Below are 24,434 nucleotides of genomic sequence, written 5' to 3'. Positions count from 1 at the left end.
GCCATTTCTCTTATGAAGTACGTCGGACTGTCTACTCTGCAAAAACGGGTCATTTGGGGATATCTGTACTATTCTGACATTCTTGGACCTCAAGAAATTAGATTGGCTGTCAGTACTTCAGGATTGATCAATTTTCAGATCTATACCAAAGTTTGTGAACTCTATAACTTTCCTACAAACTAAATAATACATCCTAATTTGGGTTATTTTCACCAAAGACATGTAGCAGAATACATCTCGGCCTAAATTTATGAAGAACAATTATTTATTTGTAAACTTTTATAACAGAAACAAAGAAAAACGTGTTTTTTTTTTCAAAAGTTTTGGTCTTTTTTTGTTAATTTAGCAAAAAATAAAAACCCCAGCAGTGATTAAATACCACCAAAAGAAAGCTCTAGTTGTGTGAAGAAAATGATAAAATTTTAGTTTGGGTACAATGTTGTATGACCGCGCAATTGTCATTCAAAGTGTGAGAGTGCTGAGACCTGAAAACTGGCCTGGGCAGGAAGGTGTAAAATTGCCCGGTATTGAAATGGTTAAGTTAGAAGCTGATAGGCTACCATACACAGCTTCACCAGATTTTGCACTCTCTAGGTTTAGTAAATCAACTCCACATCTTTGTGGAGCTGGCTTGGTACACATAAGCACAGTCAGAAAAGGGCCTTCCCAAAACTGTTGCCAAAACGTTCAAAGTGCCAAGCTATCTAAAATGTTCTTGTATCCTGCATCATTAAAAATACTCTTCATAGGATATTTATTTATTATTTTATTTCATGTACTTATATAGTGCCTTCAATTTACGCAGCGCTTTACACATATATATTGTACATGCACATCAGTCCCTAACCCTCAAGGGGTATACAATCTAAGGTCCCTAACTCACATTCATACATATACATACTAGGGACAATTTAGACAGGATCCAATTAACCTACCAGCATGTCTTTGGAGTGTGGGAGGAAACTGGAGTACCTGCAGGAAACCTATGCAGGCACAGGGAGAACATGCAAACTTTAGCCAGGTGGTGCCGTGGGTTGGGTTTGAACCAACGACGCCAGTGCTGCCAGGCAGAAGTGCTAACCATTTAGCCACTGTGCTGCCCTGAACTCAATCATTAGGAAGCGTGTCTTCATTAGGAAGGTACATTTGACCATATAGACAAGTAGGATGGGTAGGTGTCTACAAACTTTTGGCCTTATACCATATTTCTGTGACTTGAATTATGTGCTGTTTTCCTGGCAGCAGGATGGTATGGAAATTTCTATATATTTTAAATATTTTTCAGAAAACAGTTAGCATTACTTTCAAGTGGAAGATAGTTAAAGTGCCTGTGTAAAATGATATTTCTGTGAAGACACATAACTGCAAAGTTCCTTAGTCAGCCTCTGTCCCTTATTGCTCTTCTTCTTGCCTGTGGCAGAAGATGCTGAGGTGCCATAGAAAGACAGGATAGATAACACAGGCTGACACCTCTAACAGCAGTAACTAAACACTGATCACGTAAACACTGAACATTTGTTATCAACAACCCACCCTACTCCTGACTGGTAATCTGTGTGGTACTTTAATTCACAAAAAATAGCTCCTAGAGCCTCTTATTTGTTTTTTGTTTTTTGTAATCAGCAAAGAAAAACTCTTCTTTGGTCAGTCCCTTGAGACCCAGTTATTCCCTCATTGAGTATTACCATCTTTTCTCTGTCACAGAGAGGGTAACCCAAGCTATCAGACACAACCCTTGCATCAGCGATAGCTTTGCACTTCTTATGACACTCTATGCATATGTCAATGACCAGCAGGAGTGGTTAGAAGTTAAGACGTGGGCTTAGCTACTGACTAAAAGTCGAAATTTGCATAGATAGCATCGAGTAATCTACTTTGGCTGGAAATAGAAAGAGTGTATTTGAAACAGCTGATGGAGTAGAGTATGAATTCAAAGGTTTACTATAGGGCAGGTTGCTTCAATTTGACAAAGATGTTCTTGCTGGATCCTTTAACGTGTAGCTAGGAATGTTGACACTTGACCTGAGAAATTGCCCATATCATGCTAGGCCATACATTTGCTGATGGGTTGTTATGTAGCCCCCAAAATATGGGCATATACACTTTTCACTAGAACAGACTATACATTTCATGATTCAACCACAATCACACTTTGAGTTATATACTACAACACTTACTGTATATACTGCAGCTAACTGCAGGAACAAAATTACAGTGGCTGGTTTAAATGCCAGAGAAATGTCCTACCACTGAGATGAGCAGTGAAATGTATTTTAACAATCAGCATGTCCAGTTATGCTTGATTTACAACTACGAGATGTCTCAAGACTGAAAATCTTTATATACAACGGAAGAAAACATAGTCAACCCTTGACTTGTCTCATAAATTATATAGAAATATGAACTCTACACATTCCTCTAGGCTAGAAATACTTTAAAAAAAAAAAGTATTTGGCTAGCCAAAACTAAGTACTTGAGATCCTTTAAGAGGACCTGGACTGTGTAAGGTGTGCCCAAAAAAGTCAAGCAGAGGGAAAAATACTAGTCACCAGTATTGCCTGTGTACTACCTGCAGCTGAATATTTCCCCATTATTGACTTACCATGCCTTATTTTGCATTGTGTCATTGTGTGGAGGCAGCCATTCTGGTTGAGGCAGAGCTATCCAGCTGATGAATAGTGATCTGATAAATGACAGAAAAATAATCAAATAGCAGAATGAGAAGTAGATAAAGCAACCAATCCACAGAATGAATGAAACAGAAGCAGGGTGATTATTGCATTATAGGTCCTCAGGTACAACTTCCTCTCCAGATATGATGAGACTAGCTGTCAGAGGTAGCAGTGCCTTAAATTCATACTGCAGATAAAAAGCTAAGGGATCTAATGTGTAGGCAGGCTACTTTTTTTCTTACATCTGACCTCACATGCAGCTGAGCATCTTCATTACACAGGTCTGTGTCTTACTCATGGTCCAGGCCAAGGCTCTGGGAATCTATCCTAACACCCAGGCCCATGTTACACTGGGGCTTGGCTCACCTAATGCATGATTCCTAAGGGGGGGTCTTCTCTCGCAGTTAGGAGCCAATTCCTGAGCCAACCAGTTTTGCACAAAAACATCACAGTTTAACTCAACTCCACTTGAAAAATAATCAAATAGCAGCATGAGAAGTATATAAAGCAATAAAACCACAGAATGAATGAAGCAGAGGCAGTGTGATTATTGCATCACAGGTCCTCAGGTACAACTCCCTCTCCAGGAAGGAGAACAGTGAGCAATATAGTAGTATCATTACCAGATCTCACTCTAGATCTGATGAGACTAGCTGTCAGAGGTAGCAGTGCCTTCAATTCATACTGCAGATGTTACACTAGGGCTTGGGTCACCTAATGCATGATACCCAAGGGGGGGAGGGGGGTCGTCTCTCACAGTTAGGAGGCTAATTCCTGAACCAACCAGTTTTGCATAAAACATCACAGTTTAACTCAACTCCACTCTTAACTGAATTTAACTCGCCACCTTTAATAATGCAGTCCTTTTTTTCCACATTAACGAGGCCAGGAATTGCTTGTGTAAACTTTACTTAACTTTTTGTAATAATAAACATGTTACAAATATCCACTATTTGGAATTTCTTTAGTGTTGCATTGCTTAGAACAGTCCAGAACATTTGGCAGTAAATAGGCAATATTATCTCTTCCTCATCATAGAACACCAATTGGTATTCAATGCTTAGACCTTAGATATTTCTCCAGGTGGGGTGCAGTGCTGCTCATTGTTAGGGCACACTGTTTATGTTCTAGTAGGCCAGAGGCCTCCGATGGTCCTTCCCTGGCTTCCCCCCAAGGCACAGTGAGGAAAACACTCTCTTCTTATGTGCAGACATCCTCAAACAGCCGATATTTCCCCAAAAGACCCTGGGTTGACTCCACCCAAACCCTAAACAGACAGAAGGCACAACCAACTCAGAGGAAATGAGAAAATATGGAGTGCCCAAAAATGTAAAGGGGTACCATAAATCACCACTTGCCTACAAATGCACAAAAAGTGCACTGCTATGCTTCTGGAAGAATTAAAAATAAAAGATAGATTTTTGTTCATGGTGTTTCTTAGGCACAAGTGACATTTCTAGAAGCCCCATAAAAGAAAGAACATCTTCACTTTTTAAGTTCAGGTCCAGTTTAAAGAAAACTTTTCCTTGTAAATTGGTACATGATATATTAAAGGGAAATCTGATACAAAACTATTATATTGATTACTTGAACTTTAACCCAGTGTAGCAGACGGCAGAAGGATATATAAGTGTTATTGTGAAGTCTACAGCAAGAGATAACCTCCTTCTGTGGAAATCTGGAGCTTTACTGTGCTGTGTTTATCTCACTACACCCTCTCACCGAGTATTACCACACTACACTCTCACTGTTACTGGCAGTCACAAGCATGTTATTTACTTAGTTAAGTGAGTGTGTCGGTACAAGAGGTGGAGGAACCAGCTTGAAATTTCTTCCCTGAGGGCAGCATGTCTCAGTGAAAGGGAACGGGACATATGTCAGTGCATGAGCAAGCCTGAAGGGTAATAACATAATGCTTAAATATCTATTAAGAATTTTACCAGTGATTAGGTATCTTGAAGATGTAGGCGTTGCTTAGGTGTAAGAAGTACCTAGTGACAGGATGGCTTGTCACAGTTCTTGAGTGTTGGGATTTTCCATGGTATGTGTGATATGAGGAACATCTATGGCTACTATAACAGGCATGGAGCACTTAATTAATAGGGACAGGGAGTTGACCCCACTGGTGGGAATATTCAGCAAACAATGGAGTTTGGAGCTATAGTTTGTTTTAAAGCAGCAAGGCATAAGGCAACTTTTTAAAACTCCATCTCCTCGTGGTGCAGGTGTAAATGTTAGGGGGAACCACTGAGGAGGTAGAGAGTTGGTAAACATTTGTATACATTAACAAGATGTAAGGACATAATTTCAATGTCATTGTAGAAAAAAGGAGGAAAAATATTAAAGCATCCAGTTGGATAGCAAACAAACATAAGGAATCTGCTTTGTTCTGCTTGGATATATACGGTAACTGGGTAGATATAGGTAGATAGATATGTAGATAGATAGATAGCCAAAGTTCGGGTGAAGGATTTCATTGCTAGTAAATTACTTCCAGCCATATTCCTTAAAGCGGAGTTCCACCCAAAAGGGGAAGTTCTGCTTTAAAGATTGGCCCCCGCTCCCCATTAAGGATTGGCACCTTTGGGGAGTGGGGAGGAGAATGGGCACCCGAATTTGACAGGTACCCGTTCCCACTTCCACTGCGATCTCCTAGAAGTTGTCCTCCTACTCTCCCTCCCCCAAGTCTTGTGGGACATGTGACAGGTCCCAGAAGACGTTGGGGCCATTCAGGAAGCACAACAAGCTATCACAGCTGGGTGCCCACACTGAAGGTGCCTCCTGGAATACAGGACAGCTGGTGAAACGGGCTGCGGCGGGGGCAATGCGGGACTGTGGGACAGGTGAGTGGCTGTTTTTTTTTAAAAGTCAGCAGCTACAGTTTTTATAGCTGCTGACTTTTATTTTTTTACAGCGTGAGTGGAACTCTGCTTTAAGAAATATATGGACATAACTCCCAAATAAAAGTTAGGAGCACAAACTTTTACAACTCACTAGAACACAATATCCAAAATCACAAAGCATATACAAGGTCATCATCAATATGAACTTTGAAAGTGACTCTACTTGTGAAAGGAAAATCACTCAGGCCCTCTGGTTTGATGTACTATAAATGTTAAAAATTAAGGACCTTGGCAGTTCATCAAGACATAGTGGTTACACAAAGGCCACAACAGGATCAATGAATGCAGGAAAACAAGTGTGGGAGAACAGGGACCACTATAATTGATCCTAAATGCAGCAGGAAGTGGCTCCTCTGTAGTATTTTCCTCTGAGCCCAAGGATCGGGCCTGGGATTTGAAATTGGGTTAAATGGTACTGGACATCATTCAATCCAGGTCAAGAGTTACTCTGTGTTGCTGGATTGGTGACTTAGTAGGGTACAGGCCAGAGAATTCAAATACATATTTAAACACTTATTGTAATAACAGAAGACATATTTAGGGCTCTGTTGCATTTTATGTGCCCATCTCACACTTGAAGACTTCATTATTTTGGTGTTGCTGCTCCTTCCTTAAACAGTCCACAGGCTTAGGTGGGGGGAGACCACGCTGTAAGATCTGTAACAGATAAAAGTGAGGGCAAACACCTAGCTATGCAGTAAGGTAGAGTGTGAGAATTACAGTGCTTTTGGAACAGAATTGCATGTATGTATTTTATTGGTGTATTTATCAGTTTGGCCAGAGTTTAGCTTTAACATTAAGGTTAGCTCAGCATTCTGGTTTTAGTAGGCTCAGTTTACATGGAAGTGAGAATAAGCAAGTAGTCATTACATCAACACCTTCTGTAATGAGAGCTGTAAAAAGCACCCTTGCTTCAGGCACCTTGCATTTACATTCCTGGCCTTCTTCATGACATACATTGAAGGGCCGAGGCTGTGTCCAGAACCAGATTGCTGGGGTGCCTCTAGTATGAGTCACTCCGCTTGAAAGTGTAACCTGACTCATAGGGGTTTGTTTTACCAATAATTCCCCTGAGGCCTGGGACTGATATGGGGCTAGCCTTACTTCTGTCTTTACAAGCATGCTTGGAGATGGCAAGTAACTTCAAACAGAAATGTAAAGCACACGTTCAGCTTTATTCATGTTGTTTCTGTAACACACTTTCTATGCTCTTTTTATAATTACCCATTACATTAATTTATTTTTATCTATCCCATTTTATCTTCTTTTGCATTTTTTAGCCATACCTCATTTTTCAAATTTTGCCCAATATCATGGGTGATATGTAGGTGCCAAATTCTTATTGTGTGCAGTGCATAACTTTGTACTGAATTCATTCCAATCTGCTTGTTCCTCCTAGTCAAGCTCCATTCAGCAGAGTGAAGCAGGATGCTGAAATCAATCTAAGGGCCTATTCATACTTTAGCACTGCAGTGCGGTACATAACTGAAAACGTTTTAACACGTGTAGTGTTGTGTGTTAGTACGCATTGCATTAAGGCATTTTGAATAGGCTGGCAACGCATCTTAAAATTTAAAATTGAAGATATACAGCTTTCAGGCTTGATGTGCAGGAGTGCCTAAGCATTCGACATGCACTGGTAAATTTTCACAAAGGGAATCAAAACAAAAATTTGATTTTTTTAAGCTATTGCTTAGGCGCAACTAACACTTCTACTAGATGTTCCCTGTAAGACGGCAAACCTGCATTTTTTTTAGTTCAAGTGTACTTTAATCACTTGAGTTCCGGTGTTACCCTCCTCATGTTGGACCATTTTTAGCTGTTGGGCACTGTGCTACTTTACCTGGTAATTGCGCGGTGCTGCAAATCTTTACCCAAATGAAAGTTAGAGCATTTTTTTCACACAAATAGAGCTTTCTTTGGTGGTATTTGATCACCGCTGGGTTTTTTTTTGTTTTTTTGAATATAAACAAAAAAAGAATAAAAATTTTGAAAAAAACTCAACCTTTTTTTACTTTCTGCTATAAAACATATCTGATAAAAAATTTTAAAAGATCACCTTTCTTTATACATTTTGGCCATAATGTATTCTGCTACATATCTTTGGTAAACAAAAAAATCCCAATAAGTGTATATTGACTGATTTACATGTAAGTTATAGTATCTACAAACTATGATATATATAATGGATTTTTTTTATACTACTAATGGTGGTGACCAGTGACTTATAAAGGGGCTGTGATAGTGCAGCAGGCAATCTGGCACTCACGCTGGGTAAGAAGTGACTGAATGGCACTGACATCTCCAGTGACACTAATACAGTCATCAGTGCTAATAATATACACTGTCACTGTAGTAATGACACTGACTGGGAAGGGGATTTCATTTAGAGGCAATTAAAGAGTTAACTGTGTGCCTAAAAATGTTTACTGAGTGGTGTTTTCACTAAGCAATGTGCCGGTTTTTACTCCCTGTTTTGCAGGGACCAAAAAACCCTGCATATATCCACTGTCTGTAGAGAGCCGTGTTGTTTACCAACACAGGGCTCTCTTCTGTCATTCGCTAATCCCATTAGTGGGTCCCAACCATAAATAATTGGCCAGGACCCACTGATTGGCATGTGCTGGAGCAAACTGAAACACCGTCGGGGAGCAGACACATGCACCTGCCCTGAAGAGCTGGATCACGTACATGCAAGTGATGCGGCGCAGTGAGACCCTTCCACTGCAGTATAGGTGGTTTGGTGCCAACCATGGATTTCCTCACTTTGGAGGGATTTCCACTCACTTTCTCTTTTGGCTATAGGACAGGAAGTGAAGGAAAATCCCACTAATGGGGCACAGATGGGGAAAAAACATTACAGGGGTTATAACCCTTGATTACTGTATCCAAAATGGAAAAAAAAAGTTTTGCCTTTAGTTCTACTTTAAGGCTTGATGCTGGATGACTTTTATTTTTAGGCATAATGTTACAGTCACAATTCTAAGAGATAATTGTTCCTAGCTGACACATGAAATATTTGACATCTTAAAACCATAACTCAACATTGGCAGTTTCAGCATATAAAAGTCTATAGGACTTATTCTGAAAATCCTTTTTTTGTTCTGCTGACAGCCGGCCAAATTTCAACTTGTCAAGTGGTGCCCTTGGCATGATGAAGAGATGCCAACATCCTTAGCTCTAAAACATAGCCTTAATAAGCTCATGAAATAATCACACGGGATGCCTCAATTTTCCTGTGTGCAAAGAGATAGAGGCTAGATTAGGAAAAACACTTTTGTTAACCCAGCGAGGTTAAGATAAGTGGTTTGCATAATGTTCACAAGTGCGCTGCCTTATGCAGAAAATTCCTTTGTGTCTGCCAGCACAAGTCTATTGGTGCCACATTACATTTGATCTCACATGTTGTGCCGTTCGTGCCAAAATGATTTACTGAGGCTCTTTCAGGAAGTGATGCCAAGTTGTTGTTTTTTCAGGTTCCATATCAGTTGTAAAATAGTTTCTATATAGTAACTGTCAGTCTGCAATGTGCTTGCTTTAACATGTTTAAATACTACTTGCTATTGGTGCCATTAATGTGGGAAAACAAAAAAGCTTGTGAAAAAAAAAAACTTTTGAGTATGTGGTTGAAATTTAAACTTTAATTTTTAGCAAAGTTTTAAAACTGTTTCAGTGTTTTGTTTTTATTTTTTATAATTTTAAAGTCCATGTTGGCTCCTGGCCTCTCCTGCTTCTCACACATCACCAGGACTGTAAAACCAAATTTCATCTGCCACCTGTAGGTAAAACCTGATATGGACACCTGACCATTTTAACATTACACTGTTTTTTCCCTGTCAAATATGCTTAAAACTCTGCCCAAAATCCTGCCTAAAAGCATACAATATGCGGGACAATCCACATCAGGATTTTCTTCTCATATGGGATAATGTAAACAATAGTACAGCCCTGGCCAAAAGTTTTGAGAATGACACAAATATTAACCTCCCTGGAGGTATTCCTGTGTGTAGCTCGGGGTAAAGTTTCAGCACCTCAAGCGGTAACCCCGAGCTACACTCGGGAATACCCTGCAGCAATGCTCCGGGATCTCTTCTTCACTTACCTTGTCCTGCGCTCCCGCGATGTTCCTCCTGCAGTGTCCCCGGCAATGTCCTCCGGCCGATGCCGGCATCTGTCTTCTGGGTTCCGTTCCCTGCGAGCGTCAGGACGTATGGGGACGGAACAGCAGGAAATTTAAAAATGTGAAAAAGTGACATTCACTAAATACACTAAAATCACATAGTATAACTTTTCTGTATCAAACCATTTCACATACATTTTGTCCCGAGTGCTTTGTCCTGTGCCCTGCCTGCATTTTACTGTTCTTTCTGCCTGGAAACCGAGAAACGTCCATGGCATCCAAAAAGCATCCCTTTAGGTCAAAAGTGGTTTTAGACCAGCTAGAGAACAGCGATAGTAAATCAGAACCACTTGCAGAATTCAGTGATAATGATTCGTGGGGAAATTCGTCATCAGGCACTGAAAGCGATTTTGAGACTTTGCTCAGTGATGTGCAAACTTGGCGCTCTATTTCAAATTTCAGTGTTTTTGGTTTGATTATATTATTGAATTAAATGTAATATTATTATTTTTTATGATTTTTTATAAAATTATACTTTATGATTTTGTGTTTCAAATTTTATCCTACCCGGGATGTTTACTAGACTCTTGTTCAGACAGATTTCAGTGAGTTATTCCTAAAAATGAAAGACCTACAATAAAAAAAATACATATTTCCATGAAAAAAAATGTACCGCTTTGAGCAGAGAAATAGTGACATAATCAGACAGCTAGGGAGGCTACTTTATTTGCAAGGAAACACGTGCAATCATAATTGCTTTGCACAAAAAGGGATTCACAGGCAAGGATATTGCTGCTACTAAGATTGTACCTAAATCAACCATTAATCATCAAGAGCTTCAAGGAAAGACGTTCATTTGTTGTGAATAAGGCTTCAGGGCACCCAGGAAAGCCCAGCAAGTGCCAGGTCCATCTTCTAAAGTTGATTTACCTGTGGGATCGGGGCATCACCGGTGCAGAGCTTGCTCAGGAATGGCAGCAGGCAGGTGTGAGTGCATCTGCATGCACTGTGAGGCGATGACTTTTGAAGGATGACCTGGTGTCGAGAAGGGCAGCAAAGAAGCCACTTCTCTCCAGGAAAATCATCAGGGACAGACTGATATTCTGCAACAGAGATCGGACCGCTGAGGTCTGGGGTAAAGTCATTTTCGCTGATGAATCCCTTTCTGAATGTTTGGGGCATCTGCAAAAAAACTAAGAAGAAGAAAAGGTAAGAGCTACCATCAGTCCTGTGTCATACCAACAGTAAAGCATCCTGAGACCATTTATGTGTGGTGTTGCTTATCAGCAAGGAGAGTGGGCTCACTCACAATTTTGCCTAAGAACACAGCCATGAATAAAGAATGGTACAAAAACATTTTCCGAGAGAAACTTCTCCCAACCATCCAAGAACAGTTTGGTGATGGAGCACCTTGCCATAAGGCAAAAGTGATAACTAAGTGGCTTGGGGAACAAAACATTGAAATTTTGGGTCCATGGCCAGGAAACTCCCCAGACTTTAATCCCATTGAGAACTTGTGGTCAATCCTCAACAGGCGGGTGAACAAAAAACCTCCCACAAATTCTGACAAACTCCAAGCATTGATTATGCAAGAATGGGCAGCCATCAGTCAGGTTGTGGCCCAGAAGTAGATTGACAGCATGCCAGGGTGAATTGCAGAGGTCTTGAAAAAGAAGGGTCAACGCTGCAAATATTAACTCTTTACATAAACTTAATGTAATTGTCAATAAAAGCCTTTGACACTTATGAGATGCTTGTAATTATACTTCCGTATACATAATAACATCTGACAAAAAGATCTAAAAACACTGAAACAGCAGACTTTGTGAAAATTAATGTACCATTCTCAAAACTTTTGGCTAGGGCTGTAATATATTTAGTCTTTAAGTAGAAAAAAAAGCATTACAGAGTAAATACTTTTTATAGTCTGGTCTGTTGACATGACTTTCACGTTTTTCTTGCTTGCTATGTACAGAATTGTGAAGTTCATGTAGTGCTTGAGTCCAATGAGTCCACCCATCAACTTGCTGAACACCTGCTTAGAAAAGAAAACAATTACAGTAGATGTTTTTGTAATAACATTGCTTCTTAAGCGGATTAGTGAATAGCTTTGAGAAAACAGGACCAGTATAGCACAATCACCTTGTGGAAATTCTAATAAGGAAACAGTAGAAATTGGGATATATTTAAGAATCATTTTCATTGGCTATCCTCTGATTTAAGGCCATTTTTTTTATTTTTGTAGCTTTGTGGTATATATTTTTTTATGGCTATTTATTAAAAGGATGAGAAAATTCTAAAGCGATGAATAGTAAAACCAAACAGATCCATGTTTATTTTATACTATATTCTATTGAATATAGGAATTGTTTTACATTCTGTGTAATTCTGTGTAATCAGGTTTGTTATCCAAGCACCACTGGCAGACAGAGCATCCTGGCCATCAACCTTTGTAGCAGCAGCATGGCTTGGACAAATTCTTACTTTCATGTTCTGATTGGATAGTGAACATGCAAAGAGATCAAATAAAAACAAATGTTATAGAGATGAATTGTAAGACCAATTTTAAGCATTCTGAAGCTCAATCCATATTTATTTTACACCAAATTCTATTGACTATTTGAGCTGTTTTACCTGTAAAAATAATTGTAATTCCATGTAATTAGGTTTGTTATCCAGGTTTGTTATTTGTCTACCCCTGGCAGCACATTCTGCTGTAGTCCTTCACCTCCACTACAGCAGCAACATTGATTGGTCAAACTCTTATCCCCAAGTTCTGATTGGACAGTGAATGAGCAGCAGCACAGTGATGATGTCATTGCTCTGCTCACTCCAGCACATGTACACTGCAGCTAAATCTGATTGGGATACAGCTGGCCCTTCCTCTCCAAGTCTGAGTCCAATCGAACAAGGATTAGCTAAGGCTGGTATAAAAAAACATTAAAGTACTGACTCTAGCTGCGCATTAAAATGTATTTAATTATGTTTTTAAATAAATACATAACTGGATGGTGTATTTTTTTTCTGACTGGAATTGATTCTTAATTGCTCTGCTTCTCGTCTGTCTTTTGTCTAGTAATCCAATTTGGCTTTGTGACTCTGTTTGTGGCATCGTTTCCTTTGGCTCCCCTCTTTGCTCTGCTCAATAACATTATAGAAGTGCGGCTTGATGCAAAAAAGTTTGTAGCGGAGTTAAGAAGACCAGATGCTGTTCGCGCTAAAGATATAGGTACGTCTTGATATTAAAAACACTATTAAGTGACTTTTTTTTTCTAATTCCAGATAGAGTGGGCAAGGGATGGAAGTGTAGTAATTTTTTTTATTTATTACTTTATCTGTACTGAAGTGATTTGACTAAATAAGAAAGGGAGAGGTCAGAGTAAGGCAAGATTCAATATTTCCCCTCTACAATTGTTGGAATGGTAACCAAAACATTTTAGATTTTCTTTAATTTTCTGTCCCAATGAAAATGATCTACAGGACAGAAAGTAAGAGAAAATTTCCTAAGTGGGAACATAGACAGCAATAAAAATCAGACAGAAGTTCAAATCCTTCTACTGTTTATCCAAATCAATAAAAAGTTGCAAAGTGTCACTTATTTGACAAAAAATGGTAAATTTGCAAAACAGATGCTCTGCAAATATCGCCCAGGTCTATGATGTTTATATATATATATATATATAATTGTTTATATATCACTGCTTATAGGGACTTGGAAGGAATGGAACAGGTGCCCCAGAGATAATTGTTTTGTGGTGCCGATTCTGGGTACAGCATTGGTACCTGTCCAATTGACTGATTCTGCTGGCCACACCCTCTGGCCTTTTATTGGCTTTTTAGAACCAATAGGAATCAAGAAGACATTTCTGCAAACAGTACTGGAACCTGTGTGGGCACACACAGGTTTATTTAGAGAACAGTACGATGACTGTGCAATCTACTCTAATCTATAGAAAGTGATCACATTTAAGTTTTCTATAGTCAAATGACTGAAAGGACAAATCCAGCTGATATGGGTTACCACTTTTTGTATGCAGATATTTACAGGTCAGGTTAGGTTCTGAATACATAAAACCTAAGTGTATATATTTTCACTTCTATTGCAGGTATTTGGTACAATATTTTAAGTGGAATCGGGAAATTTGCAGTCATCATAAATGTGAGTATCGTGGGATAACCACTTTGTGCTTTTCAAAGTAAGCTTCTGTAAATATCAAGACAAGAATTTTTAGGTTAAATACGGTATGCAGCAGTGTCAGATTCATCAACAAAAATATTTTCGTCATAGTTTTTGTCAGTTGCATGTTTTCAGTGATGAAAATGAAATGAAAATAAAATTAGAATTAAGTCAATTGACGAAAGCTATGACGAAAATCAATTCCAATTTTCAGTTAGTGGACTAAAATCTCCAGTAAATTTTAGTCGACTAAAATTTAATGGCTAAATTGTAATGCATTCATTAACTCCTTTGCGCTGAGATTACGCATATATGCAGCCTGTCAGCAGGTGGGCCTTGACGCTGAGAGGCCACATGCTGAGAGCGCACACGCTGCACGTCACAGTTACCGGCCGGCCCCTAATGGAAAGCCCCTGAACACAAGTAGCAATCGGGAGCTTTCCGTTTATGTGACCACTGTGATAGCCAATCACGGGGGTCGCATTATCAACCCTGCCCCGCCTCCCGGCATCAGAAACTCCTTAAAAGGCTAGGAGGCCTTGGCATTAAGGGATTAGGCATTTCCGTAGAATTATACAATCCTGGAGTAAAAAAATCTTATAACGTTATTGTTTATAGTGTTAAGGGTTTGAACACGCACTACAGATTTTGTCATTGTGATATATAACATCTTTATAAATAAAACCAATTTCCATAAACAAACAAAAGTATTTCTTTTCGACAAACAGAGGTGCAACTTTAAAATATAAAACCCCCCCCCAAAAAACTGTAAACTCTATTGGCTGTAATTCCGGGCTGCATATGGGGATAGGGAAATAAATGGGTGTGAGGAGTGCACAGGGCAGAGAACTGGATGGCCTGGGGAGGCTGTTACTTTACAAAGTACCTTTTCGGGAGGGGAAACACTCATCAGGTCACATCCAGACAGACACAAATCCAATGGAGGAGTTCCTCTTCTGTAGTTTGCAGGGCATTGTTCTAGAACTCCCTGGCAGCAGGCAGACAGAGGGAGCCTGCGTCTCTCAGCCAATACAGCTTGCCGATAGAGTACTGGAGATTTTAGTCAACCGGAACCGAAGTGAAGATTTTACTTGACTAAAATACGAATAAAACAATTCAGATGACTAAAATATGACTAAAACTAAAATGGCATTTCAGTCAAAAGACTACGACTAAAACTAAATCAAACTTTGACAGCAAAATAACAGTGGTATGCAGTTGTTTTATAACAAAATTTCCCCAAATTACTGCAATTATGGTATGCTCTGTAATCACTCTTTGGAAAAAATACAATTTACAGTCAAACCTCACAGCATAAGTATGGTTAGTGGATGGAATGCAGGTAAACCTACTGGTGTAAGCCCACTTATTGGATGAGATGCAGTCATAGCATCTAGTGACAGCATCTGCTTATTAGGCTCCATGTACACGAGACTTTTGGAAAACACTTCTGAATGATGGCAACTGACTGCTGGAAACGTAGGTTAAAAAACGTCTGTTTAGCCACGTTTGCATACCGCGTTTATGCTCGTTTATGTGCATTTGCGTATAGAAGTATTTTTTAAAGATAACCTCAGGAGACCTTCCAAAATGCCCAGAATGCACTGAAAAACAGTAAAAAATTAATTATTTCAGACATTTTGAGAGAAGAGAAATAGAGAGAGTAGAAGCAGGGAGAGCAGTATGTGTTGAGATTACTGGTCTTTTCTGGTTGTATTCACTATGGATCCCATCATGAGCATAATGCAGCACGTTCTAACATTTTTTCCTTCACGCAAAACCTGGAACTGACTGCGCTGGTGTGCTAGTTCCATTTGAATACATGGAAAACACTTTGCATGCATTTATGATGATGAAAAAAGGCTCTGGACAGCATTTGGATATGGAACAGTTAAAAAACGCTTCTAAACGCAAACGCTTATAAATGTGGTTAGCCGCGTTTACACGTGTGTACAAGCATTTGGCGTTTGAAACGCTGATAAAATCTACTCCTGAACGCAAGTTTGGTGCATTCAAAAAAATGACTGTAAACTCAACTGCCTGTAAACGAATGTAAACAACATAGTGTACATGGACACATAGGAAAACATTAGGGAGAGTTCAGGGGCTGCTGAGAGTTGGGCCCCCCAACTCAACAAAAATCGCTAGGGGAAGGGAATAAAAATAGAGTTTACTAAGGGTTCATAAAGGGCTAAAATGTTGTTTTAAAAAATTTTTTTTTTTAATTTACACATAAAAGTGATTTACTCAATGAATGATATAATGATATGATTTTTTTTTTTTTCATTTTACAAATTAAAAAACTAAGCCGGGTGAACTACAAATTTTATTATGCAATTTGTTCCATTTATAAAAGCATTTGAATCATGTTTTTGCTACAATTCTTTTTGATGCTACAAACACGAATGAACAGAAATTTGAAAAGTGTGCATACAAATGATCAAAAAAAAACAAAAACAGATAACTAAAGGGAAGCAGGGGATAAAGAAGGAGTAATACAACTAATTAGGGTTTACTACAGGTTATTAAAGGTCTATTTTTATTGTAAGTAAAATGTAAGTAATGAATGAATGAAATCGAATTTAGTGACTTTCATTCATAACTGAATGTAGAGCAGGACCCAAGCTTTCAAACTGACAGCAGGTTTACACAGGGAGAATGCGGCTCTGAGCTTTGTGACAGCCAGGTGCAAAGAGCTCTGGATACACTGACAGCGGTGCAAAGTACTGCTAGTTACACATGAAGAGCCCCAATCTTATAGTGTAATCTGCAGGAATGAACTATCGACTGGGTGATGAAAAGGCAGAAAAGGATCTTGCCCCAGCTGCACCCTCCACCTCACAGTGCCCAAGGTGGGTGCCTTTTCTGCCTTTATCTTGTCCCGCCACCAGGCACAGTTATTGGATGGAAGTGAATGGATGGGATGCATTCACACTTTCTACTGTCAGCACCATTACTGGATGAGATGCAGTTACTCCTCCTACACCAGTACAGTTAGTGAACGTTGTACATCTAAAGCTGTCATGTGAAGTTAATCATTAAAGTTCAGCCACATCTGTGTGCATCATTAAAGTGAGGGGATGTTGTATATTCACAGCTGCTCACAGTACAAAGAACAAGAAGCAGCCATGACTCCTAACCAGGGTCACCAACCCATCCCTGCAATTACTGACATCTATTTGTGAAACACGCAGGTTCTGTGGTTTGTTAAATGCATGTAGGGAGTGATTGAATCTAATTAAACATGGCACTTGCAGAAGATAGATATGTGGGAGATTAGCTGGCAGGTCTGCTTCCATCATCAGCTAGTGAATGTATTACAGTAACACCTGCTAACCTCTAACCTCAGCATAGGAAGTGGCACATCTTTTAAAATCAGAGAAGATAGTGGATGAGATACAGACAGTCATGTCTGGAAATGGATTGTGTATAACTGTACTTCATAAACAGTAATATCATTAATGGGTACTTCTCAACATCAGTAGCAGAGTTAGTGGATGCCTTACAATTATTTAGTAGTACATTTAGTAGATGGGGTACAGTCAGGGGCGGACTGACAACTCATGGGGCCCCCGGGCAATAGGGGATCATGGGGCCCCTGTGTCCTTGCCCAAACTCAAAAAAGCCTATGAAAAAGGTACCAGGGGCATCTCATGGGGCCCCCTACTGACCCCGGGCCCTCGGGCAGTGCCCGAGTTTCCGAATGGTCAGTCCGCCCTTGGGTACAGTCACAGCTTTAGATAGATATAGTTACCAGAGATCACAATAGCTTCAGTTATTAGATACCATAAGGATGTATTGGAATTTTGCAGTATCCTATTCTTCATATCATACCCTCCTGTAGTTTGATCTCATATGTTCTCCACTACAGCAGCTATGGCCATCTATGGCGTTCCACATAGATGGGTGTAGTTGAGTCATCAGAGACATGTTAAGGGGAGAAATGTAGGTTTAGTAGTGTTGGTATAGCAGTTGAGCAGATCCTAAATAAGAGATATAACCTACCCATTGAGAAAAGAGAAGTAAAAACTTAAAGTGTTCCTAAACCCAGGACTCTGGATTCACTATATCTGGACTCCCACAGTACACACTACATGGAAATGCAATTATTTTAGTAAATATAAACTGCTAAATACCTTTTTGCTCATCAGCAGTTTGAGCAGTCTTGTGACTTCTATGAGTGTCCAGCAGAACACTGGTTAAAGTAGGAGTTTTCATTCTCCCCTATGAGGCTGCAGGACCCCTGACCCTTTGTCTAGACGGTGCTGATTGGCCCTGTACTAATCACAATACACACCAAACTCAGCATGTGCAGCTTGCCCCCAAGGCTCTGTACTATCATGGATTGGGGACAATAGAAGATCAGAGAAGACAGGATCAAACATCCTTTTTACTGAAGATTAACCCCTTAGGTTTCACTGTGAGTATAACAAGCATGCTTTACTACATATAAAGACTGATTTCACTAATGTGGATTTAGTAACACTTTAAATAATATAAAAAAAGGAGCGCCTAAAGTGATAAATCAATGAGACAGTCAGGTGCAAATGATAATCATATTATGAGATGATAGACAATACAGTATGTTCCATGGGCAACAGAACCCCCCTACTTCAGACCTGTAAACACAGGTGCTGCAAACTAAATTGTAGTTTTGTCATTTCAAGTAGACTTCAGTAAGGCATTTACAGCAGCAGCTGTACTTCACACTGATAACCATTCTCCTACATTCAAGCCCTGGAGAAAGGAGGTTCTGTTGCCCCCGAAATGTGTTGGCTGTCAGCTTCTAATAAAAGATGATTAGTTGCTCCTAACCGCATTATTGATTCCTCTTTTTGGTACTTCTGTTCTTCTAGACTTTTTGATGGTTCCCAAAGGCAGGCAGAGGCTTAGTGAGCTTGGAAATGGGCAACCACAATCCTCTCCATAGGTACATTTGGCAGCTAGAGCATTGGCCTCTGGGGCTGATATGAGTACAGATAATTGCATGGAACACCTAGCTCTTGATGTATGGTAATGGTTCGTGCCAACTGTGTGCGCTCTCCTTTCAGATAACTCTATGCCAGGCATGTCAGTATGTTATATACGTCCTGGTTTAAAATGACTATACTTTAAATGGACATTTTTTTCTTTTCTACAAACTTAATTTTATTTTTTAAATGAATCACCCTGTTTTGTCATTTCATTTTTGTCATATCATATTTGTCGCTGTTGATTTTCCTCTTCAACTTTGGCGGGCCACACCCAACTCCATCCATAGGCTATGTGACTACTGGACAATATAGTTTTAGCAGCATTTTGCATGTCACATGGGAATGACATGCAAGCGCTGCTTAGTCCTACCCTTTCTCTCCTTCCCTATCTGCTTGCAACCAGCTTAAAAATACATTTTAGACTAAAAAAGGGGTAAATGTCAGTTGATTTGCCTTGCAATGCATGATCATTTAACAGACAACAAATGCTAGAGCATATAGATGAACTTTATGTACATGGTAATGTTTTGATTGACAAGTTTCTTATCGGACCATGATCTGTCCTGGAAAATCTCTAAACACTGAAAAATCACATGCTAGCTTTCCTAATTCTTACCATTTCTGTCTCTCTCATTCTCTAGGCATTTGTAATATCTGTGACATCAGACTTTATTCCTCGTCTCGTGTATCAGTATATGTACAGTTCAAACGGATCCATGCATGGATTCATCAATCAAACCCTTTCATACTTCAATGTCAGCCATCTAAAACCCGGAACCCAGCCTGAAAACTCACAGTTTTCTCAGGATGTTGTTTTCTGCAGGTAACGGCAATCAACCATTGTTTAAAAGAGGAACAATAGTCTGTAGTGGTGTGCTCATAGATGGTTCTGTGTCATGTTGGTGCAAGTATATTGGCCGTGCTGTGGGCAGGTTACCAGCTTATTTTTCTGTAACAATGTGGGCTCTATTCAGCAATTTCACAAACATTCCAAAGTATTTTTTGCTTAAAAAGTTTGTGAAGAGGTGGTGTTAGAAAAGGGGTATAGTATGCAGTAGACAAAAAGACTGTTATCCATGGAGGGTAGCCTCCAGATGCTGTTTTCTCTGAAACAAACCTCACATCTAGGGTTGGATTGTTTTTTTTCCCTTAAAATATGCTATTGAGTTAAAAAAAAAAAGAAAAAAAAAGATACATAAGTTCAAAAAGAAAAAAAACCACAAGTGATAGAAAAGAGAAACTTGACAATTACAAGAAAATAAAAAGCTGTTTCTCAATACTTTACAATTCACACCAGAGAAACAGTAGAGATGACATATTGGATTCTATGGATCATATCAAACAATAGGTCATAAAACACAGTACGGAAATACATTATCAATTGCCTGGAGTCACAGAGGCAGGATTAGAATAGCAGCAATCGCAAATAGCATCAAACAGATTAGGTTTTTTTCAAAGCTCATACGTAAGCTTATAAAATGGGAGGCTAATGTTGATCAACTGCAGCCACATGGGTATAGTGGGGTCATCGGCACCTTTCTACGTAAGTAGAAGGGTCTTTTAGCATAAAAACAGCAACCCTGTTAGTGCCAAATGTCTCCAATGGGCCATCGTTCTTTCCTGTAACTCTGCCTTGACGTACTTTTAGTCATGATACCATCAGGGGCACTAACAGGGCTTGCACTTGCTATAGTGAAGCCATTGTTGTGTGATAAAAATGCTCCATAACCCAGGTGCAGGGCGGAATGCACAGTCAAATGCAAATATGATAGCCTATAGATTTTAGGTTGTATATGTCAGTCGCCTAAATAAAAAAGTTTTTTTTACACTATTGGAAAGCGCTGACTGGCCTACTCTAGCAGGGGGTCTATTCTGTCTGGTGGGTTTTCAAATGTGGTGGTGGCTAACTGCTGAACAGGAGAGTACTTTCTGAAGGACACTTTATGATTAACAGCATTTGATTTGCACAGTTTGCTTGGAGCACTTTATGAACTGTATTGCACAAGATAAAGGAAAGCTGCAAGCAGCACTTGAAGGACGTTGATAATTAATGGACGCTTGTATTTAAAGTTGAACTACATGGGATATTATATATTAAAAATTAATAATTTAATAATTTAGCATTTTGCACAATTGTTGGTTGTTGGTTTAAAACACTGTGATTAAGGATGAAATTTTATGTAAGCACACATAGGGGTTTATTTACTAGAGCTGGAGAGTGCAAAATCTGGCTCACTTTACATAGAAACCAATCAGCTTTTAAACTCAGCTTGTTCAATTAGGCTTTGGCAATAAAACCTGGAAGCTAATTGGTTTATATGCCAAAGCGAGCCTGATTTTGCACTCTCCAGTTTTAGTAAATAAACCCCAGTGTGTTACACACAGCAGCTAACTTTTTTTAGGTATTTAATTAATAATTGTAGTCACCGAGCGCAGGTGTTTAATAGGTATTTACAGTTGGAGTTCAGCTTCAATACCACAGTCTGTGGTATTCTGACAGATACTTGGGTTCAGAGGAGGACCTCACCCTTCAGCTCTATAGCATGACATTGTGACTTCTAAAACTGTGGCAGGTATAGTACAATTTATATTTTAGTAGATCTAGTGAAAAGTGAACCCTCCAAGGAAGGGCCAAACTCCTTCCAAAAACTCAAAGAGGTTGGCTCCTTGCTAATCTCCAGCCAATTCAGTAACTTCTATGTGCCAAGGAGTGTGTGCGGTCTGAGCCATTATTGGGCCAAATTGGTATATGTAACAAAACAGACTTCCAGGTATGATGGCAGGAATCACCCTCAATTAGACCTTTACATAGCTGAACAGCCTTTCTTTTAGGTGGAAATAATTATAAAGATGAAAGCTCAACTCCATTTAATCTTTTTATTTAGTTTTGGTTGGCATGGGTAAGGGTTGAAGACTTCCTCAGGTTTCTATTGTAATTTGTGTCCCTATTTGGAATATTTCCCTTCACTACCTGTTAGGACAGGAAGTATTGGCAAATCTCTCCAACAGGTGCACTGACAAAGCAAAGACCCATTTATGGTAGAAGAGTGATGAAGGGTCAGAACATTACACAATATTTTTATTTCTTTCCTTGCCTTCCTGCCTTATTAACAAACACACCAGCCATTTCTTGTAAGGGAACCAGGGACAGGAAGTGAGGGAAAAATCTCCCCAATGGGGCCAAATTCAGAAATAAAAACAGCAATGGTAACTCTTCCTCACTCTTTCCAAAACTAAATACATCATTTTAACTAGAGTTAGGCTTCAACTGTGTCCTAGGCTTGAGATCAAGCAATGTTTTTGAACCTTTTCGGAAGCAAGAAATCTGCTGAACTCCGAACATTATCCAATCAGAAAGTCAGAACGAAGAAATCGTGATGCAGCCATTAAGAATTTTTGGAATATTCACTAGTCTAGACCAACCTGCGGTCAGTGGGAACAGTAACAATTTTATAAGGCTAGACCAGCTCTTCCCCGGTCAGAACATCAAGCCTCAAATAGTGTGAACTTTTACAAGCAATAACATAAGAAAAACCAAAAACACACGTCCTGCGTAATCTCTAGCCTAATGCCAGCTACTAGCTGTATGAGTAATTTACGGGAGCTTCTTGCTTCCTTTACACGTCTTGCTATATTAATTGAAAAAAATAGGAGTACAAAACTCTGACATTTATTTAATCCCCTTTTATATAAATTCTAATAATGCCAGATAATGCAGTGTGGCTGACAAGTCCATCATCGTAATTAGGAATGAAGTGCTAGAATATGCAGATACATCTAGAATGAAGTCTAAATAGTTCCGTGAAACTCTCCCTCTATGTGCAGAACATGTGACCAGTCTCACACACCTCCTTTAATTAAAGTAGCAGAGCAATAATGCATCTGACTCAGTCCCTCCAGGATAAGGAAAATAAGATCCACTCTATTAAAACCATCTGTTAGGAAAAAAACACAGCTTGAATTCACTTCTCCACATTCAGTATATTTTATTTTGAGGCCTATTTATAAATCAGTGAAATCAAGAGTTCACTGTTTTTCATTGGCTATAAGTTCCTAATGTTTTGGCTATTTATAAGACTGTTTATGGCAGTTAATAACATTCCTTCAGTTGAAAGAAATGTAAATAGCTATGAGGTTTGATGCTGCTGTGCACACTCAGAAGCTTGGAGACAGTCAGTGTTGGCAACATGAGATGAAAACATTCACAGGTTTGTTAGGCTTCTATGTTCTGATGCACCTTTTTACAAAGTAAGTAAAGCTAAATAAGGGAGCAAATACCAATTTGTCATAATTATGCCTGTAAAGTTACAGCTTAGGACGCTTGTATAAAACATATTATGATTGGTTCTCTTCAAAATCATTAGAAGCCAAAGAAAGCCTTGTTTATCTGTGCCCACCATGACCAAGGATAACATGCTAAGGAACAGCAGGTCCCACATATCGCACTTACTTTTTTCTTTATTTAAAAAAACGATGTATTTCTGATATGGCGGCTGATTTGCTTAGATGTGTTTGCACTCACCGGCCACTTTATTAGGTACACCTATTCAATTGCTTGGTAACACAAAGTGCTAATAGGCCAATCACATGGCAGAAACTCAATGCATTTAGGCTCATGCATATAGGCATCTAGAGGTGGTGAGGACGACTTGCTGAAGTTTAAACCGAGCATCAGAATGGGGAAAAAAGAGAATTTAAGTGACTTTGAACGTGGCATGGTTGTTGGTGCCAGATGGGCTGGTCTGAGTATTTCAAAAACTGCTGATCTAGTGGGATATTCACGCATAACCATCTCTAGGGTTTACAGAGAATGGTCCGAAAAAGGGAAAATATCCAGTGAGCTGCAGTTGTGTGTACGAAAATGCCTTGTTGATATCAGAGCTCAGAGGAAAATGGGCAAACTGGTTATTGCAACATTCAGATGGTAGGGTCAGAATTTGGAGTAAACAACATGAAAGCATGGATCCGTCCTGCCTTGTATCATTGGTTCAGGCTGGTGGTGGTGTAATGGTGTAGGGGATATTTTCTTGGCACTAGCAAGGTGTATCTAATAAATTGGCCGGTGAGTGTAGGTCTTTACAGCTATTTACATATGTGCGGTCAGGCCGTAGTGCAATTTAAAAAAGAGTCCTTCACATTGGAATCCCACCTGAACCACTGAACGAAAACGCAAAGGACTGGACTTTAAAGTCACACTGCAAACCGACCCACACGTATGTGAACCCAGTCTAAAGCATATGCCTTAAAAATAATTTCTGAGCATAAGTTCATAAGTTAAGTTAAGATAAGTTCACCTTTTAGACAAAAATAATAAATGCACATATTTTTGCAGGTGAAAAATGCATTTATTATTTTTGTCTATAAGAGCCTGGAAAGAATTGCACCAGGATCAGTAGATCGCTGATGCCATGCATGTCTCCTGCAGACCTGTCAGAATATCTGTTTGCCGTGCGGTATGTATGAGCAAGCAGATATTCTGACAGGAAGCTTCAATGAACTACCACAGCGCTCAACAGCATCGTGGTAGTTCATTGAAAACTACAAGTTGACAGCCCCTAAGGCTGCCAGGACTTGTAGGCACTCATTCAT

At 39.4% G+C, this 24,434-nt stretch overlaps 1 protein-coding gene across 1 annotated transcript in view; it reads left to right on the top strand.

Moving 5' to 3' along the window:
* The window catches only part of ANO2 (anoctamin 2), a 276,926-nt gene that overhangs the window by 229,283 nt on the left and 23,209 nt on the right, over positions 1–24,434 (top strand). The window contains exons 20-22 of the mRNA XM_089669916.1: positions 12,772–12,924; positions 13,802–13,854; positions 19,487–19,668. Of these exons, the coding sequence (XP_089526042.1) occupies positions 12,772–12,924; positions 13,802–13,854; positions 19,487–19,668 (388 nt within the window). The remainder of the gene's footprint in view (positions 1–12,771; positions 12,925–13,801; positions 13,855–19,486; positions 19,669–24,434) is intronic.

Source organism: Staurois parvus, unplaced genomic scaffold (genome assembly GCF_062004578.1).
Source record: "Staurois parvus isolate SC_StPar_1 unplaced genomic scaffold, SC_StPar_1.0 ptg000010l, whole genome shotgun sequence".
NCBI lineage: Eukaryota > Metazoa > Chordata > Amphibia > Anura > Ranidae > Staurois > Staurois parvus.
The sequence above is the reverse complement of the archived record's forward strand: the minus strand, read 5'-3'. Positions and strand labels throughout refer to the sequence as shown.